This window comes from Lissotriton helveticus, chromosome 5_1, assembly GCF_964261635.1.
Source record: "Lissotriton helveticus chromosome 5_1, aLisHel1.1, whole genome shotgun sequence".
NCBI classification, from domain to species: domain Eukaryota; kingdom Metazoa; phylum Chordata; class Amphibia; order Caudata; family Salamandridae; genus Lissotriton; species Lissotriton helveticus.
The window spans coordinates 1,818,272,517-1,818,294,122 of NC_136065.1; the positions used below are offsets into that span (position 1 = coordinate 1,818,272,517).

At 41.6% G+C, this 21,606-nt stretch overlaps 1 protein-coding gene across 3 annotated transcripts in view; it reads left to right on the forward strand.

Annotated features, from left to right (window-relative positions):
* The window catches only part of ITGA2B (integrin subunit alpha 2b), a 298,569-nt gene that overhangs the window by 182,321 nt on the left and 94,642 nt on the right, over positions 1–21,606 (forward strand). For all 3 annotated transcript variants that reach the window (XM_078645167.1, XM_078645165.1, XM_078645166.1), the window contains 6 exons: positions 2,953–3,104; positions 4,231–4,356; positions 7,733–7,800; positions 14,294–14,441; positions 20,668–20,757; positions 21,002–21,081. In XM_078645167.1, coding sequence (XP_078501293.1) covers positions 2,953–3,104; positions 4,231–4,356; positions 7,733–7,800; positions 14,294–14,441; positions 20,668–20,757; positions 21,002–21,081 — 664 coding nt within the window. The remainder of the gene's footprint in view (positions 1–2,952; positions 3,105–4,230; positions 4,357–7,732; positions 7,801–14,293; positions 14,442–20,667; positions 20,758–21,001; positions 21,082–21,606) is intronic.

A 21,606-nucleotide genomic window follows, 5' to 3' on the forward strand; every position in this document is an offset into this window, starting at 1 on the left:
TAGATGCTAGCATACCAATAAAGCTTTTCTGTGAACATATTAATTTTCATTTTGTTCACTGAATGATACCCTTCAAGGTAGTTTAATGGACTTGTGTACTAATGTTTGCTATCATTTTTATGTACAGCAAGTACAGAGCATGCATGTAGCCTAGGCGCCTAATTTTGGAGTGTGTGCATGTAGTAGTACTCTGGAGGGTTCTGAAGTCACAGTGTGTTTACCTGTCTTGAGGGTCACTAGCATTCTGATGTCACAGTTTATTCCCCTGTCTGGAGGATCACTAGCATTCCGATGTCACACTGTGTTCATCTTTCTGAAGGGTCACGGGCATTCTTATGTCACAGTGTTACAAAACCTATAAGAAGAGCAGTAATAGCCGTACGAAGCACATCTTCCCACATTATAATCACCGTCCTTAACACTTTTTTGTGACCTCAATGAGACTTAGGTGCCTAGGTGGAATTGAAGTAGTTGTTATCCACCACCCAATAACAACTGAAAGATGTACCTTTCATACATAGGAGAAGCATTAGCCACTCACTTTTATTTGTAGCAAGCAAGTACTACAAAGGAGTTTGAAGACGTTTAGCTCTATACAAAACATTTTACATACTTGAATCCTTACATATTCTCTGTGTTTTAGACCCAGCCTCTCTTAGATGCTTTTGCACCACCTACAAATATCTAAAAAAAAACTGAGCCAGAGTAATGTTGGTTATTTACAATTGGAGGGATACATGTCAGGATTAACAATAATAATCCTGCAACCTGATCATCTTTAAGTAAAGAAATATGGTGTCATCAGAAATTTCCAGTAACAGAAGGTCCAGAATTAAGGCTGTATTTGAAGTTTGGCGGTCATGGTGCTCAGTCACCTTTGTCTGTTTGCCAAACTCCCAGTTTGCCTGGTCTGTGTACGGGTGGGCGACCTGTTATGTTTCTGACAGCGGAGCCTCCACTAGCTCTACAGAGGAAACCTTTGACTCCCGACTGACAATGGGGCGTTGGTTTAAGTGCCTCGGACTGCTGCTCTATTTTGAGTGGATGTCCCTATGAAACCCTGTTGGTCATGAACAGCAAAATAAATAAATTACCCCCACAAGCTAGGAGAAAACTCACAATGTGTCAGGAAGATTTATTTAAAAAAATGTCAAACACAAACTCCTGCTTTGGGAGTTTTATATTGAAAAACAGACAAAATCACTGTTCTGGCTCTCAAAACAAAGCTTTTATCTTTTCCAAGACAGTGCCATGATGGTGGCTTCTCAGAAGGATCACAGATCTCTGCCAGGCAGTCCTGGATCCCTATGGAGGACTGGTGCCCACCACGGCAACAGAGTACATCTCTCCGCTGCCCCCTGGCAGAACAGTGTACAGCTTCCCAAAGGCTAAATAAGCCCCGGAGAATCTGTCAGACAAGGCACTTCTTCACTGACACATTTTAAAAGCTGGGAAGCTGATGTGATCTGGTACAATCAAGCCGTCTTAAATGAGTTTCACGGTGGGCTTACAGATGACCTGAAAACATGGTAGTCACATTAATAACGTTTACAGATCGAATTAATAAGGTGCCAGATCTAGTGTTAAATCGAGAGGAGGGCCTGATTGGTGTCAGGTTGTGTGAAACAAGAAGAATTGTAATATGTGCGGGAAAAGAAACGATAGTTACTAAAATAATGAGACAGAGAGTATGCATGTGAGTTCCATTGTCGGTGAAAAGGGAAACAGACGGCCAGTTGAATAATTGTGTCTGAATTGTGGTGAAACCGGGCAATTTGCTAAGGTACCCAAGGTTTGGGGTGGGAAATGATAGAGTTAAAAGGGTTAAAAGTAGGGTGAAAATAGTTGCCTCTTGTGGACAATTTAGAAGTAAATGCTTTTTCTTGAAATGCAATTGAAGGTCACTGGTTTACAAAAGAAGGTGTTTCTTCTATTGGATGCACCTCAATATCGCTCTTTGGGAATCATCCTAGGCAAAAAATGTCTTCGAAATAGGATTGTAGACTTGCTTTGGTGCCCACCTTAATTGCTTGTTTTCCGATTGTGGCTTGTTTAAATCTAGATCAAGCATATCCCTTATTAAAGCTAATTTGCCAAGATAGCTTGAATTTGAGAGTTGGAATATTGGTTCGCCCTTAGAAGTAATGTTTTACTAGAACATGAGGATATGGGGTCTTTTTGATTATGGTGCTCATTAACCACAATAAGAGTTTTTGAATATTGTTTGGAATTAAGTTGCTTCTGATGCATTTTTATGATGTATCTCTTTATTGTGATATATTTTGGATATTTTGCATATTTGAAATTGGATTTGGAATAAACAAATCGGAACTATTTGCAGGAGGGTTGAGAAATAGTCCAGGGTGACAAAATCCCATACAGCACATTACCATTTGTTTTGTTGCGCTCTTTATTAAAATATTAAGGAATATCCATCAGAACATTAAGAATATTCATCATTTACGGTGGGATGAAATCTGTTCTTATTTGTTATCCTTGAAGAAGGTACTTCAAATATCTAGAGGCACCCATGTCAGGTGTAGTGTCTGTTGCTGGACCCCTATGTGTCATGGAATAACCCAGGGTGACCATCCTTTATCGATGCAACCACACCTAAGTATGTTACATTTCACAAGCTTCAGAGACCCATGGACAGAAGTGGAATTATACATTCTAATAAATGTTCAGGGTATTCGATAGCCACCATCATCAGTCACTGGAAAGTAATTGTATGTCCATCTCACTGAACATTAGTGTAAGTCAAGAGTTACTGTGTGTTTGTTCCCTAAATATATACATACATTGTATGCCTCACCAATTAATCCCTGAGCACCACCGTGTTTCAGCAGATTAAAGAAGATACTCAGAGCTGAGGCTTTGCTAGCATTGTGTCCTTCACTCCAGTGATTGCCTGTTACTCATTTGTCTTTCAATTTGCTTTACCGCTTTCAGCCCTGAACGCCGAACTGCAGCTGGATCGGATGAAGCTGCGCTTTGCCAGAAGAACTGTCTTCCTAGATTCACTCCAACCATCCAGATCCTTCCAGCTGGACGTCTCCAGGAACGTAGATGCTGTCTGCAGCCATGTGTCAGCCTACCTGAGGGTAAGGCGCGGGCATCTACACCCAATACAAACACTGTCAATTGGCTGGAACCATGTATTGATTTCCATGGGGTAATGAACTGGAAGATTGAGATAAAGACAGCATGTACATTTAAGTTAAATGCAACCTCCTACTGACACATACTATGGGAGGCTTGGGTCTACTGAATACCATTCGCCCTCTACATTGATTCACACTTACAGATGTCTGGGCATATCAGTGCGGTTTGTGCGATTGCTCTGATCACAGTTCCATGTTATTTTAAAACCAGACCTGACCATTGCTGTCCCCTGGGAAGAGGTGATTTAAGTGATAAGCCTGTGACTCAATCTCTCTCCATCTCCCTCTCAGTTGCTCTAGTCTTGATTGTCTGTCTGTATCTGACTATATAGCATTCTCTGTCTCTGTCTATATATCAATCTCACTGGCTCATCTCCAGAACTGGCAAATCCTCTAAGGCGCCAATAGCCAGTTTTATGCCATCCTCTCTCATCTTTCTCTTCTAATTCTGTAAAGATTGTAAAACTACTCTTAGTCTTCTGCGCCCAGTACTGGCCTTGCCTTAACACTTGCCTTCTTTTTCATCAGGAATAAAGCGGCATAAAATTGTCCAAAATAATTTTCTGGCGAATATTACACAAATTGTCTCTAAGAATCCACATGTTGTGCCATTTTGGGTGATACCAACTGATTTGTTTGCACATGCACATAATAATGATGTGCTGGTCAAGGAAATGTGTGATAGCCCTACAGTTATGCCTCATCAGAACACGTCTTACAAAGGCTGAAAATATCAATCATTACAATTCATGAATCTCCTGCTTCCCCACTGGAAGGCATGACTCCTTCCTTTTTAGGGCGGTTTTCTATTTCCTCATGTAAGAACAGTCTCCCCTGTCCCTCATAAGAGGCAAGGCGCTCTTGGACATCATGCTTTCCCTGTTCCAGACTATTTGTTGCTCTTTGTGAGAAGATTGGCCCTCTGGTTTTTTACTTTTCCCTGTCACACGTCCCTTGAACCAGGAAAGCTGTAAGATCGGTCATTATCATTCAGGTGGATACATGTTCCCTGGTTGTAAGAGTGCTCCTTGCTTCCCCTACTGATAGATGCCTCTTTCTTGCACAGGATGAATCCGAGTTTAAGGATAAGCTGAGCCCCATCACTGTGAGTTTGAACTTCTCGCTTGTGCCCACTTCGTTTTCAAGCGATCTGCCACCCATCCTCCATGGGCAGACGTTCATTCAAAAACAGGTGAGCTCTCTAGACTACTCGCTTCTCTTCTAGGTATAGGATTGCTGCTGTAGCGCTATCAAGTTTAATGAATAAAATAGCGAAAACCAAGCAAGGGTTTGGCTCTTCTGCAGTAAGGCCAAGCCTTAACGTTATGAAACAACCACTATGTGCCAGTACTGCAAACCTATTTATCACAACATCAAACTGAAGAACAGAGTAAAACTACTTCTCCAGAATCAAACGTTCATTTGAATTAATCCGTTTATTTCAAATAGCGAATCAAAAACTCAAATTTTTTCTTTTTATCAAAAAAGTTACATTTTGAATCAACAGGAGAGAGAAAAAGAGAATAGGGGAAAGGATCCCTTGTCTGAATAAGGTCTGTGTTTTCTTAAAGATGTCACATTCTTACAAACATTCATTCATATTTCTCATACATACTCATATATACAGTTTTTTCACCAACAAGAATGTGTTGTTTGAAGAAAAAAGAATCAATCAAGCGCAAAGCAGTTATAAAGAATGTATGCCACTGTGGTAATCACTGTGTATAAGAAAATTAGCTAAGAACCATCAGAGGTCCTGAAGAGAGTTCCTTACACTGGGAACTCGAAACGCGTCGACCTGCATTGTGTTAGGCCAATCGATTTTTATTGAGAGTAAATCATTGTGGAATGATGTTTAATAGTTTAGATGGCCTATTTTCAAATTTCAAATGTAATTCTAAATGTTCCTCTTTCTTATACTAGGTTGTAGAATTGGATTTTTGGTTTTTGTTTAAACTCTTCCCCATTCCCTTTTCTTTTTTCTTTTTTCTTCAAACAACACATTCTTGTTGGTGAAAAAACTGTATATATGAGTATGTATGAGAAATATGAATGAATGTTTGTAAGAGTGTGACATCTTTAAGAAAACACAGACCTTATTCAGACAAGGGATCCTTTCCCCTATTCTCTTTTTCTCTCTCCTGTTGATTCAAAATGTTACTTTTTTGATAAAAAGAAAAAATATGAGTTTTTGATTCGCTATTTGAAATAAATGGATTAATTCAAATGAACGTTTGATTCTGGAGAAGTAGTTTTACTCTGTTCTTCAGTTTGATGTTGTGATAAATAATTAATAAAATAGGCAAATCCATACTACAGACTTTGTTTAGATTGGGTGAGGAGACAGATTTCCACTTATGCACCTTTCATTTTTTATTAACTAATTACTACAGTAGATGCAATTTTAAGTGTCTTTGGGCTATTCAGCAGTAATATCTCACCACTTCTCCCTCAAAATTAATCCAGCAGGAACTGGGTTCACAGATTTTTTTTAACAATTGTTGTTTAAGGCCGTATTTAGAGATTGGGAATATCAGCCAAACGCCACTTTTTCACTGATGTCCTGCCCCATTTAGAGTGCATTAATGTCAGTGCACTCTAAATAGGACAGACAAGACATCCAATACTTTTTGGCGAATGTCCAACAGCTGCTAAACTGAAAAAAGGCCCTTCATGACTTGAGCCTCCAGAAAAACCCTAATGACTGAGAATGTCCACCTGTGAGTAGAAATGGTAAAATGTGTACGTCTTGGGACTTAGGGCCATAATGGAGGATTTCTCTCTATGGGATTGAGGATACACCTGGAAGTAAACAATGGTAGAGACAGAGAGTGCTAAAGGTGTAAAGAAGTGAAGAAACAAGATAACTGCAGAAGGGAAGGAGGAAAGGTAAAACCAAAATAGGCTACAGAGAGGGGCACACTGAGAAGAAATACAGGGAAAAAGTAAGGTAAAGAGAGTAATGAGGCAGTAAGGAAGGCAGCTAGACAGGAGTTAAGGGAACATGGGAGAGATGAGGTCTATGGAGAAAAAGATCAAGTAGAGACACAGAGATGTAGTAGAGAACGAAAGGTTATGTTGAAAAATTCTAGAGAGAGAATGGGATGGAGAGATAGAAACAAGTGAGGTAGAGAGGCTGAGTTGGAAGGAGCTGCATAGAGAGATGGGGAGGAAGAAAAGTTAATGATGGAGAAAATGTGGCAGAAGCAGAGAAAGAGAGGCAATGAGAAAGAAGCCAAGTAGGGTGATGAGGAAGAGGAAACAATGGTAGAGAGGTGAATAATAAAACAAATGGTGAAACAAATTGTGAGGATAAGTAGTGATATACAGGTATGTGCAATAGGCAGATGAGATTTGGAGAGTTGTGAAGGGCAGAAATGGCTCAGAGAGAGATGGGGTAGGTAGAGAAAAGGCGCAGAGAGAGAGTTGAGGTGGGATAAAAGAGATAGCAATGTGAGGTACAGAGGAGTGACACTGAGAGAGGTGAAGTAGCTAGAGGAGAGAGAGACACTACCTGGGAGATGAGATAGAAACAGAGCAGTGAGATCCCGAGACAGTGCCGAGGTGGATAGAGGATACAGAGAGTGGCGAAGAGAGGTAGACATCAAGAGGGTGACATGGAGTTGCAGAGAGAGAGTGGGGTCGAAAGAGTTCGAGAGAGATGAGGCTTGTAAACAGATGTGGACACAGCCAGAGAAAGCGTAGTAAAGCGAGAAGGGTTTCATACAAGAGCTGAGGTGAATTAATGGCAAAGATAGAAAGATGTCTTTGTTTAATTGCAGCAACTGAGTGACTGACGGTAAAGGCTGATCAGGTCAGGTCAGGCAGGCCCACTAAGCTTATGTGAAGTGTGCATCATCAGCTCTTACTTTAAAAGGAATCCGTTCTGTATGCATATGTTAGTAAAGTAAAGCAGGAATCCTGTCTGTCCTGATCATTTTAAAAGGCGGGAGCTCTGGGCATTTACCTTCTTGCCTTAAAACGGCTCAGGCTAGTGTGGGGGACTTGGTGATACTCCTGCAAGACAAATGCAAGAAAGGAAGGTGCATGGCCGGCAGAGAAAGTGCTTACTCTGTGTGATATTTTAAAAGTCCATAATTAGGCACTTGGAGCCAGATGTACAAAGGTTTTTTGCATGCACAAATGGGGTTTAAACCCAGTTGCGCCCACAAAAAACCTGTGGCCCATGTACTAAACCTATTTTGCGAGTCGCAAATCAATTTGCGACTTGCAAAATAGGATCAACAACTCGCTATTAGGAAGGGACGTTCCAAGGGCGTCTATTCTAATAGTGACTCCTTAAGCTATGTAAGAATGTTTTGCGACTCGCTAATTGGTGGGTCATACATCTGGCCCTTGATGTTTTCATGGAAGCCTAAAAATATCTACAGATCCTCCAAAAAATGTGAGATACGTAACCTTAAACTGCAGCGCTCGGTTTTTATTTATGTAAGGAATATGCTGCGTTGATATTTTTATAGTCTCTGTTTATTCGTTTTCCACCTTCTTCCAACCATCTGTCTGCTCCTGGGCAGTGTATTCATGATGCATTTCATTTTTCATGCCAGACTCGGATCTTGCTGGACTGTGGAGAAGATAATGTCTGCATTCCTGATCTGTATCTCTTCACTGACAGGTGAGTGGAGTTAAGTGTTCTGCTGCCACCTCTTTCCTATTGGTCGGGCTTTCCTATTTGTTCTATTGGTTGTGATTAAAGGTAAGTCTGTTCATGCAAATTCATGGATGTTCTTTTTAAGGTGTTATCTGTCTCACTGCAAATCTTGTCATGAATGTGCTATTGTAGTTGAGATGGACATTATCAAAAAGAGTTAGTTGCACACTGGTCACCGGTCTGTCCAAGTCCTCCGCAGGGATGGGCAGAATTTGCGTAATTGCGTTACGCAAATCTCCGTTTAAAAAATCTCTGCGAACACGCAGAATTGCATGTTCGCGATGCTTTTTTGCTGTTCGCAATCGCTGCTTGCGTGCTTGGGGGGAAATATCTCGCAAACACGCATTTGAGAACGCGAACAAGCAAAACATTTCGCAAAGTCACGGAACGCAGAATTTTGGGCAATTTTGCATTCTTCGCGGAACGCAAAATTACCCAAATTCTGCAAATTCCGCAAACGGAATGGAATTTACCGCCCAGGCCTAGTCCTCCCCTGTGCATTATGGTAAATGCAGTTCATGGTGGTCCATAACTTACAATTTCTCTTGAGTGTTGAAGCGCAGCCAGTGCTGTTAGCCCTCAACATCAATGTTTCGTTCTTCTGAGCTCTTCAGAAGGGCCAATAGTCTGCTGGGGAGAGCATGACCTGCTGCTTAGTGTCTGTGGATGAATGCCTAAAAGTTCCCAGGTGCTTACTCTGGGCTCCCAAAAACAATCAATGTATATCACAAGGGCAGAAGATTGTATATACTTTGCTATCAGGTGGAGTTGCAAACTGGTCACAGGCTTGTCTCAGTCCTCCACTGTGCATTATGATAAATTTTCACACACTGAAATGTCATGTCACCTCAAACACTCCTAGCATAGATAAGTTTAAGCCACAATTTAGTGTGCTCCTTGAATATCAGCCCCAGAATATCGAAGGGGCTGAAGATTGAGGACCAAGTATCGAAAAGAAAATATCATCAGGTAAGTCTAAATCTTCTATCCCTAGCTTTACATGAATGTACCTACGTGTTACATATATCTTCAAGATACGTAGGTGTGGAGTTAGACTTAGTAAATCTATAGTTCCCCATATGCACTTACCTTATATTTTGTCCTTGGATATTTTGTCTTTGATATTCTTTCATCATTGTATTCTGCGGGTCGAAATTCAGTAGTACAATCAGACCCAAATCATCTGCGGTAGACTAACAGCCAGGTCATTCGAGAAGCTCTTTGTTATTTTAATATTTACTTTCCATTTGCATGAAATCAAGGGATAGCAGCAGTCCCATAATGGTCATGCTATCCAAGGCCAGAAGCTGATTTGCGCTTCTGTGATGTAGAACTTTTGTGCTCCATCCAGATTGCAGGTTTTAGGCACTTGTATCCGTTTGCCAAAGGTTTTCATGTATTATTATCTTCACTTTGATATGGTTTTGTATCTTTCTCATGATATCCTTTTGCACTGTGGCATTTCTAGAGTTATGGGCTAATTTATCCTGGGTTACAAGTATTTCAAGCTGACGATTTTTTGTTGTTGCTTCTAATGAACATATTGCTCAGTTAGAAAGGAATATCTAATTGGGTTTTCCGAAGCACATGCCGTTTGAGTACATATGTCAATAACAGCCAGATTCATGAAAGAAAATTCGTCTCGCAAAGGGCCAGATTCTGCGAATCTGGCCCTTTGCGAGCGCAATTTTTGCATTTGGGATTCATCATCCCAAATGCAAAAATCGCTATTAGCGAAATCACATATTTGCGAGGAATTGCATTTAAGGAATCTCTATTTGAGATTCCTTAAATGCAATTCATTAACCATTTTTAAATTGCGAAATCGCAATTTTTGGTCGCTATTTACCACGAAGTCTGACTTCGTGGTAAATAGCGAAAAAATAGAAAAAAGCACTTTAGTGCATTTTTTTCAATTGCATGTTACACACACACATGTCCTTTGGACATGTGTGTGCGCAACACCTGTGTAAATTTGCATTTCAGGGGTGCTACAGGGTGTCCTTTGGACACCCCTGGCACCCTTGAATTCGCATCCTTATTTGCGATTAGCTAATTGCTAATCGCAAATAAGGAATAGCTCCCCATTCATTCCTAAGGGCCTTTAGGCCCATAGGAATGAATGGGGAGTTATTCCTTATTTGCGATTAGCAATTAGCTAATCGCAAATAAGGAAGCTCTAGGAATCGCAATAAATATTGTGATTCCTACATCAATCCCGTTTTGCGAGTCTGTAATAGCGATTCCTTATGAATCGCTATTATAGACTCGCAAAACGGGTCTTTGATGAATCTAGCTGTAAGGGCCTAATTACGAGTTTGGCAGTCAATAGGACCGACAAACTTGCGGGGGAGATGCGGTGGTTGTCAGGGATCCAACACACCAGTGGTTCAACCGCTGTATTACACCTATGGTGGTTGAACCGTATTGCGACTGCCGCAATATGCCTGGTGGTCAGTAGCCCTTTTTATGGCAGTCAGACCACCATTAAAAGAGTGCCCCCTGTTGCCTTACAGCTTTTGGGATGCCCCCTTGTCTGCATGCACCCCCTGTTCCAGCACGGCATTGACTATACAGTCCATGCCGTACTGGAACGTGGTGTGGCTGTACCACGGCGCTGCCTTTCTAAGGCTCTCCTATGAGCCGTTGAAAGGCAGCGCAGAGGACCAGCAGCCGCAGGACCGCCCTCCCGGATTACAACTTGTAATGCGGCAGGCAGTGAGCTGTGGAGTTTGGCATGCCGCCCCGCTCCCACATGGCCAAACTCATAATCAGGCCCTAATTTGTACAGGTGTGAAACTGCACCACTTGCAAATGATTCACATAAACCATTGCTGTCACTTGGGAAATCTGGTCGGCCGGATTTAGAACAGATGGTGAAAATCGGAAGTCCTCTGTTGTACCAATCATAGGCTGAAACTATTACTCTAGAGTGTGAAGCAGCCATCACATCGCATGCGTTACAACGCATGCTATAACAACGTAGTTTTTACAATGTTAACAACGACCGCGTTGGTACATCGCAGTACCATTACAACCCAAGTTGTTACATCGACTTGCTGTAGGAGGCGCGCTAACCTAAGGAATAGTAAAATGTACTATTCCAACACCTTCCCTACTGATGTGCACACTGGAGTTGGAATAGTAAATTATACTATTCCTAAGTCCAGTGCGCCCCCTACAGCAAGTCGATGTAACGACTTGCGTTGTAATGGTACATTGATGTAACAACGCGGTCGTTGTAACAACCGCATTGTAATCGCATGCATTGTAAAGGGCTTTATTCTTCTAGAGTACACTCTATATTGCATCCACTGCCTATTCTGTCAAGACTGCCCAGGAGAATAGGCAGTGAATGACCAAAATATAGAAGAAAAAATATCCAGCTACAAGAATATCAAGTTAAGAATATATCAAGTCACAATTATCATACGACATATTATCAAAGGTAAAAATATTGTTTTTTAAAATATTGTTTACTTAAATATAGTAGTATTAAATGTTGTTTTCAATTAATTTGATATATATATATAACTTATTGTATTATTTGTAGGTGCAAGTATTATAATTGTAATTTCATTTTTTTGTGTTCTGTGTAACTTTTAATGTGTAAATATTTTTGGATGTTTAATTAGTAACTGTATTTAGTAGCAGGTTGTTGGGTTTTTAGAGGATCAGAGTATGAAGTAATTGTAAACATAAAATATTGTTTTAAGTTCTAAATAATTTTTTAGGTCAATTTAATAATTAATTGCCAATTCATTATGTAACTTTTTTAATTGCTTGTTATTTTAAATATTTTAGCATAGTTTGTCATTTTTAAAGTGTCATTATTTAAAAATGAATTAACAATTTTTAATTTAGGATCGGGTCGTTGCATTTGGAGGGGATCAGGGTGGAAAGTTATTTTAAATACAAAGAATCTTTTATTTTTTTATTTTTTGTTATGTTAAATAATTAACTGGTACTTTTCTTATTTCATTGATCAATTATGATTTCAGATATTGTAGTAAAGTGTGTGATTTTTAATTCTATCATAAATGTTCTAGAGTTTCACCAGTAATTTTGTTTTTAGTAGTGGGTTTTGGGGTCTGTAGGTGTTAAGTGTAGAAAGTTAATGAAAATATTAATGATTGTTTTTTAGTTATAATGATATTTTATGTTACGTAAAAGATTAGTTTATAGCTAAATATGTAAATTATTTAATTGACTAACTATTATGTTGAATGCTTGCTCTTTGTAATTGATAATTAGTTCATCAGTGTCTTTAATTGCGATTGTTTTTAAATGGTTTTATAGTTCTCTATTTATTATTTTTTTCAATTTAATTTGATTTGTTTAATGCTAACTTATTATCATTCTTTTATTTATAGGTTTTATTTACATTTTTTGTTTGGTGTTAATTTTGGGTAGTCAATAAGGAAGTGTATTTATTTTAAATATTTTGAATTTGTTTTGCATTTTTTAATTTATTTAAGTAATACGAAATTTGGATTTTTGTATGACATTTCATTTTATCGAATACATATACTCATTTTTATGTAGAGATGTTGAAATATTTTTTTTTATTTTATGTGCTTAAATGATTGTTTTAAAAGAGTTTACTATTGGTATGGCTGATCTAATCCCTCCAATAGCCAACACTTTTTCCAATTATTGCTTAGATTGGAGTGGGAGTTGTAAACCTAACCCTTTCAAAGTCCAGTGGTTTCCCTACTGTTGCTTAGAGTGGAGTGGGAATAGTACATCTAACTTCTCCAAAGTCCAACATTTTACCTGCTGCTGCTCAGTGTGGAGTTGAAATGGTAAATCTAACCCCTTGAAAGTTTAACACTTTCCCTATTCTTGCTTAAATTGGTATTAGAATAGTAAATCTGACTCCTTCAAAGTCTAATCCTTCTGTTAATGTTGTTCATCTTGGATTGTTGCTTTTATTTTTTGTTGTTTTTAGGTTTTGCCTGTACAGCGCTTGTGCTATGCTCTTGAAATCTATTGTAAATATAAATCTTAAAAGGGGCTTACATCCTACCCTTGCTTTTCATTGGTTAGTGTGCTTGCCGCTTACTTTTCCTTAGTTTCTATTGGTTGTAGCATGCCATTTCCTGTTCTTCATGTTACCACGCAGGTTTTACAACGCAAGTCGTTACAACGAATTGCGTTGGGGGGCGCTGGATAGTGAATAGTTTAATTTACTATTCCAACTCCAGTCCCCGTGGATAGTAGGGAAGGTGTTGGATAGTAAATTAAACTATTCCCTATCCTACAGCGCCCTCCAGCGCAAGTCGTTGTAACGACTTGCGTTGTAAAACCTGCCTGGTAATGGTACCGCGTTGTGAAAGTTTCGTTAAAAAGGATGTTTCCCTTTCAGAATCACAGTCTTTAGACTATTGAAATGTGTTTTAGCATAGCGAGAACGTAAAGCTGAATGCAAAGGAAACATCATAAGTCTTAATCGTGTTAAGGTACATGGTCCAGCAGTCAGGTTCGCTGCAATGTGGGTGTAGGACATATTGCCACACGAAAAGAGCCATCCTATGGGTGATTTAACATGCATTTGACACTGGCGGTTGACTCCCATCGCTGTGGGCATCCCTGGACCCCTCCATACACGCCCTAACACAGTCCAAACACTGCAATCAGGATATAAACATGCCATGCTAAGATCTAGTATTATCATTCTTGCAAAAAAACATTTATCTGCGGGCACATGTTCCTATTTCCCCTCTCCATATCTTAACTTGAATATTGTCTTTTCTCTGTAGCTATGACTTTAGCAGGTTCATGAGAGTTGTTGGGGGATTCGATTGTAATGAGGCCCTTGGTGTTTTTGAGAATGGGCTCATAGTGTTCTATAGACATGACGCTTTCTGACACCTGAGCCACTGCCTTTAGCACATGTGCTACCTCTGTTACTAAACAGTTTACACCGCTGAGACATGTCAGTGAACCAATGTGCAGTACATATTTGATGATAACAGGACCCATTCCTTAGCTTTGAAATGGAAAGAATGCTGGGACATATGGACCTATAACTGTAATGGAAAAAGTGAAACGAGTACCATGCTGCTAGGTGCTATTAGTCTTTAAAACAGTAACTGGCAGAGAGTTGAGGTCTCATATATATGCAACATATTATTGAAGAATGCCACTAGATGGAACACGTGAGGTGTTAATCCTCTATCCTAGTTAACAGTGCCTCACAAGAATGGACGTGGCCATGTCAAGACTGGGCCTTCACAGCAAAGTGGGATTTTCTTCTGGTTTCACACTGCTGATATGCAAAAGAATATTAACTTGATCAGGCCAACACGTTAACCACTTTAAAAAACACAAGATGGCGGTATCGAAATTATGCTGCCTGCCGTGTCAAGGGAAGCACCACCTCTGCCAGGGCACAAAAGTTTGACAGTTTAGAATAACGAGTGTAACAACAACTTTTTATTTTACTCTCCACCAGAATCCAGAATCCCCTTCTTATTGGAGATGAAAATATTGTGCGAATAGCGTTTAATGCAATAAATGATGGGGAAGGAGCCTACGAGGCGGAGCTCCATGTCCAGCTACCAGTGCATGCACACTTCTCCCAGGTTGTTCGCGACACTGAGGTAGGTGAGCTTCATATACCAATCAGGGTCAGTACTGGGGGTAAGCGAAGTTGCGTAGTCAGACAACTCACAACTTGGCGTAGTTTTTTGCTTTTGTAAACTTTGCAAGCTGAGGAAGTACACTGCCTATGAAGTTTACCAATTCAGCAGCCCTTCCCAGCCGCAGGAAACGCTTCTGATGCTAGGGGAGCAGTGGGTGGGGTGCTGCCTGACAACTGTCGGACTGCCTGTCAGTGGCCCAATCCTTCCACACGTCCCCTCCTCAGTGACATCCTCATCTTCACAATAACACAGTTAGGACCCTTCACCAACCGTAGTGGAGAGGGAGGATTCCTGACCTCATCAACTTTGTAGGCGAAGGGAATACTAAGGGGCTGATTACGATGCCGGTTGGACACACGTCCGACCGGAATCGTAGCAGAAGCGGGACTGCCCGACTAGGAGTCGGAGGTCCTGCTTCTCAGATTATGTTCTGATATCCATGTTGGTGGTCGGATCCTGTATTTTTTCCATTGTGGCTTGTACTGCCGCTCTTAGCACAAGCTGCAATGGAAAACATGCAGAGTTTAAACATCTGTGCACGGCGTGGCAGGCACACAGTGCAGGGATGTTTAGGGTGGCACCACAGGTACCATATTGGAGGGCCAAAGTCACTTTTGTTTTCCTTTTCATGGCGGGCAGACTGCCATGAAAGGGCAGGTAGAAAGGGAAATTGTAATCGCGACAGCGGAGCCGAGGCCGGCTCCGCTGCCATTTGTAGATTACATTTTCGACAACCAGCCCGATGGGGTTTCCCTCCATGGGTTTCCCTCCAACTGCAAGTATCATAATACAGCAGTCAGACGGAAACCTCTGATGTCAGGCAGAAAGCCTCCGACGAGCTGCCAGATAGCTTTCCGCCCGACATCCTAATAAGACCTAAGTTAAAATGTCTATTGCAATTAAAGTTACATTGGTGGACTAAATTAATTGTGTTGAAATTAATGTTTTTATTTAAACATGTATGCTAACTGTAATGCGCACCCATTTATTGTGTTTAAAATAAATATATACAATTAAAGAAAGGTGAATACACAAACATGGGAAAAATGTAAACTTACCTGAATTAAATTGCTTACTCGGAGTAACAGTGCACATTTTGCACTTGTGTGTTTTTTAATTGTGTTAAAAAAGACTTTATGTGATGAATTAATTACATATTTAGGAGGTCATTATGATGCCGGGCAGAAACACTTCCACCCGACACTGCAACGGTCATGGGACGAACCGTCATCCAGTCGGCGGTCTTGACCGCCTCATTAGGATGCGACCGAACACTGTTCGGTCGCATTCCTACAATTTACTATGGCAGCATGCATTCCGGCCATAAACCTGCCATAATGCAGGCTCCCATAGTGAAATGGGAGGTGGGTTCATCCCTGAACCCCGTGACAGGCACCTCAAGGTGCGGCCCATAATGTGTAGGGATTAACAGGGGGCACCATAGGTGCCCCCTCGGCCTCCAACCAGATGTTGTGCACCCAAGGAGGCCCTGCTGGGGGCCCCCAAAGACGCTTTCCGACATGGTTTCCATGACGGACAGGCCAGCATGAAAACCATGTCAGAAACTGACATCGTAATCTCAAGGGCGGAAAGGCCCGTCCTTGAGGTTATAGGGCAGATTCCGACTGGCGGACGGGTTGCCAGAATGACCAGGTAGTTTCCTTTACGACTGCCTCCATCGTAACGAGGCGGTTGGAAAGAAAACCAAATGACCCAATATGATGTGGCTGTAAAGGCTCCGACCATAGGTCAGAGGGGCATATTACCAACAAATTGCTTAGCTGCAATAATTTTATCGCCGTGTTGCGGCGATTTTTATCGCTTAGGAGCCTTGATATTATGAAGGTTTATCTCCTAAGCGATAAAAATCGGCCGAAATGCATGAATATCGCTGTAAAGTCAGCGATATTCATGCATTACCGAGCTAATGCTCTTAGCCATGTTATCCACCTCCCATTGGATAACATGGCTAAGAACTGCTCAGGGCACGTGTTAGCTTGTGGAGATATTCGCGCTTAGCGCGAATATCTCCAAAAGTTGGTAATAGGAGATAGCGATGTTAGCGACTGTTTCCAGTCGCTAACATCTTGGCACGCCCACTTTGCATGTCATTAGTGATAAATATCTCTGACATGCAAAGCGGGGCCCAAGATGGTCGCTATCTCCTACTAGCTGTCGCTAACTGGTGTTAGCGACAGCTAGGTAATAGGGAGATAATTTTATCTCCGCTTTCTTGGCTTTTAAAGCCAAAAAAGCGGAGATAAATCCCTTGATAATATGCCCCAGAGTGTTTACGAGCTGCATTGTAATCGTCCCCCTAGTTTCTTATCACTTGCATTTACTAGTTAAATAATATATATATATAATTTGTACATTTTCACAACGTTTTACTGATTTTAGAGTTGAGATCCATATGAAGCAAGTATGTCTCAGTACCATAAACTGGATAAATACCATAGGTCAGGTGAATGTGGCGGAAGTTATGTTATGCTATTTATATTTGTATAACACATTGCTACCATTGATTTGTCTCAATGGTTTAGAGATTCCAGGCACCTTTTCCTTGCAGTTCTGGGATTTTCCATTACCCAGAATCATGGAGGCCTGGTGTCCTTGTATTTGGTCAGTGAGGTCAGCCTGAGTAAGAGTAGTGGGGATGATTGTGCTTGCAATGGTATGCTGTTATCCCTCATTCCTTGATTGGCCAAGCTGTCAGTAGAATTCCACTGTGTATGTCTCTTTTTTCTGGTGAACATCATCTAAAGACAACAGTTCAAGTGCAAAAACTAGAGATACAATAATTTCTTGGAACTAATTCCTAGAGAAGGACGCAAATCCCTGATTGGATGCTCTGGATGCTCTGCACTGACCTACATTATGAGTGCCCTGGTGCCTGTGCTAGAATTATTGCACACAATAAAATCTGATACAGACCCATTCAGAATTTATCATGTTCGATAATTTTCAACGAATATGAGTTTTGCCTGCAAAATGGTACATAATGTGCAAGTTTTTAGTTTGAAACCTGCAACAGCGCGCATGCGCTTGCAACAATCTTTTGTTTCTTAAAAAAAACTACAAAGGGATTTGAGCCTGCCCAATACTTACCATTGCTAGACTTCCATGTCACCCTCATTTCCCTGTTTTTCATTTGTCAGGGGGTGAAGCTTCACTTTCTCCCTCATGCCTCCTATGTGTGTTATCCCTTTTTTATGGAGCAGGGACCAAGTACAGATTGATAGGTTTATTAGTGTCCTCCTGCTGCTTTCTGTCTCGTTGTTAGTGGCACCTGCCACTTCCCAACCATGTACCCTTGTTGTTGTTTATTAGAAGTGTACCCAGGAAAGGCATGGCCACTTTGATTAGTCACTCTACCTGAAGTGGTATATCAAGTTCTTTAGCCATAGCCTCTGGAGAGGCATGAACTCCATCACATGGAGCTCTCCCTAGAAGGATCTGGGCTGTCTTTGTAGGGTCATTGGCACTTTCATTAGCATGTCTTCCTGAAGGCGTATTGCACTGTTAGTAATTCTCTGATCCTTAGAGTGGTAGAGGTAATGCCTCTATGTTATTTGTAGGAAAGTGGAATATTATGTGGTATGGCTGGGTAGGCTTTCCATGTATTCACACTAATAAATCCCTAGTTCAGTAGTGGTAGTGTGGCAAAGAGCAGTCAGGTTTTACTATAGGAACATGTGTTAAGCATTTCGGAGTACCAACATGGACGATAAGTAATTGACACAGCTAGAGAGAAATTCAACACCAATATATAAATATAGAGTGTATTTTTATCTTAATTTAGACACCAAAATGAATAGAATAGCATACATGCAACCAGAGTTATAGATTGTTGAAGCAATATTAACTGAGTGCAGAGAAATACATGAAAAAGATTAAATTGCGGTCAATGACAGAAATCACTAGTAACATGCAGATGCAGGTTCGAGTGTGGGGGTCGATTATCGGATTGGTGAGCAACTAACCTTGGCAGCAGTAAGCACAAGGAAAAGGTATTGGAACTTCACTGGGTGTTGCGGAGTGGGGTTGATTCCTGAAACTTCAGGACAGATGGGACTACAACTCCCACAAATCCTAGACTTATGGGAGTTAGGGTTGTGGGAGCTAATAACAAATAGGCAACTAGTCCCTGCAGCTAACCCGCCCCTAAGGTGGCCACATCGCAGGGGGTGTAGGTCACCTTTTCTACCCAGAACTTGCTATTTCTACCCTTCTAAAGTTTCAGAATCCTATTTTAGGTGCACAGTTCAGGTTGCTCACCCTGGAGGTGTGGCCAGCCTTCCTGGAAGTGTACACCTCCAGCATACCTAGTTTTCCGCCTGTCCTGGGTGCAATCACACTTGGGCAAAGGGATGGCTGTGTCCTCCTCAAGGGGGCAGCCCAGATGCATATCAGAGGTGGTGCAGCCTTTGAAGCTCATTGCTCTGATGTGTCACTTCACTAGCGTGTTGGGGAGGGGGGAGGTGTGACCTCTTTCTTGCCCAGCCCTTGCTTCTGACTCCTGGATGTGCCTTGCAGGAGGTCAAAATCCTGTCTTGGCAGCAGCAGGCCCAGGAAAGTGTGGGCTGGTCAGCCAGAGCATTGTGAAGCTGGGGCAAGCAGGTGGGCAAGCTCTAAGGTGCTACCTGCGTGCATGCCAGCCTTCCCTGGACACCAGATTCATGTCAGGGAGAGAAAGCATGTTGTCTGCCCGGGTTCAGGTCCTCTCTTACCCTGGGGACCACCTATTACTTATAGTGTACTTTAATGGTAAAGACACTATAGAGACATATAAACTTGCACTTACATGTCTTCCCCTTTTTCTATACTGCACCCTGCTTCCTAGGCATGGGGGGCCTTCTCTAGGGGTGACTGAAATATACTAAAAGCAGTGCATTTGACTGTGACAGACATGGTGAGTGCACAGTCGAGTTTGGGCAGTTTGCACTGCTCCTGCAGTCCACAATGGCAAGCCTGCTGTCAGTAGTTTGCTCGGGTAACCCAGGGGGGCACAAAACCATGCTGCAGCCTTGAGGACCCCTTTACCACCTATACCCTGGGTACCCCTGGTACCATATATCGGGGACTTATAAGGGGGTAATGTCTCTATCAATGGGGATTACCAATTCACACATACCAGTTTTAGGTAAAGAGCACTTCCGCTTGGTTAGCAGGCTTCAGAGCACTGCCAGAGTCGAAAACCAGCACCTAGTAGTCCAAATGGGGGCAAAAAGTGAGGGGTATCTGCAAAAATCAGTTTTTTCTTACATTATTTGATAGCTATGTGCACTTTAATAATCAGCTGCCACCAAAAGGGCAAGGATGCTTCTGTAATCAGCTTTCCAAAGAGAGACATGGACCTGACCATTAGCATGTAGAAACAAGAAATGAAGTGCAGGGAAAGAGCACAAACTGGCGTCCGGAGTGCCAGGACAAGCTCCTATTGGTCTGCAGTTATAACTCCTATTTGTTCAGAATGCTGATGTTCCTATGCTGGTTCCGCATATGCAAATAATGCACCCAGTTCTAAAACCCAACTTGGTGGTACCAACACTTTCATTAGGAGATGTTCTTGTAGGGGCTGGATACTTCCTGTAATAGTTCTCCGTGTAGAAGCACAAACAAAGAGATAGACGCTTGTAACTCTGGCTATTGCTTAAAGAGCTTTGATTGCCTCTTCCATCAGGGACCTGTAAGAGGCTTAGAGGTAGCTCTCACATATTTTGGGGTAAATCTTCTCATTGACAATTGGAGTAGAAACTGTCAGTCAATGCATTTAACTAGTAGAGGTTTGAACTTCCATGTTAGTCTTCAACATTGCAGAAACTGATTGTCAGGGCCGGACTGGCCGTAACAGGCACCGGGCATTTCCCCGGTGGGCTAAAAGGGTGGGGGTCGGTTTTAAACCAGTGGGGGCTGTTTTTGTTCGGCCCCTTGTAACCAAAGCGCAGCAGCAGTTTTGCCACCAGCCCCCCTCCCTCCCCCCCTTTCCCGGGTCAATTGGATGTAATTGTCAGGGTTGGTTTCCGATCCCAGTCCGGCCCTGCTGACTGTACTCCATGAAAAGTCACAAAGGCTTTCTCCCGGGGCTGAGGAGACCCCCTAGGAGGGAAAGATGGTAAAGGAAATAGCTGGAATGAGAGATCACTTTAATGCATTTTGGACTCGATTATCAATTCTTTTTTAGGGATTCAAAAAGATGATTTGCATTCCGAAGAAAGAAAATGACACCCACGTGGTGGTGTGTGACCTGGGGAACCCCATGAAGAAGGGCACGGTAAGTACAAAGTATTTTATAAACTTGTTTAATATAACCGGAAGAAGGCATTCAATGTTGCCCATTCAATTTGTCAACTCAAGGAGAAATTCTGGGACCGGGTTAAAGAAGGCCTTATAAAAATACATGAAATGACAGTGATCTGAATCATTCTAGGTCCCGTGTATAAATACTGACTTTGCTGACATGCAGGATAACCTGCTCTGCATATACCCTTCCCCTTTTTGTGTCGGCCCTCTTTCAGGTGCGCGCCGGCCTATTGATCAGTGTGAATAACCTGGAGGAGGCAGGAAGTAACATAACCTTCCAACTGCAGATAAAAAGGTAAGTCCAAGAGGCAGAACATTCCCCCTTTGGAATCCTCTCCTTCAAACAGAATAGCTGCCTCTAGGGGCATAATACATTCAGTAAAAGTTTCCTACTGGAAGAAAAGGAGAGGGTTCATAGACACTGATCTAAAATGATGTGTTAGCTTGTACATGCATACATGCATTTTATGTGGTATGTTCATGTTTGTGCAAACATGCATTCGTTTGTGTATGTTCTGTCCTCATGTTTGTGTGAGTGGGTTTGCATGCATTTGTGTATGTGTGTGTGTGTGTGTGTGTGTATATATATATATATATATATATATATATAAATATATATATATATGTGCTCATGTGGGTGTGTGTGTATGAGTGTGTGTATATAAACTCACTTCAAGGCTGGCCTTGGTAGCAAAGTCTGTCAGCACAACGTTAGGCCCTTTTGTTTTACAGTATGTCTAGATCAGAGTAGCCTAAAAATGAATGGGCATACTGTATATACTTTATAGGTACCGGTCATTCATTCATATAGACTAAAAAC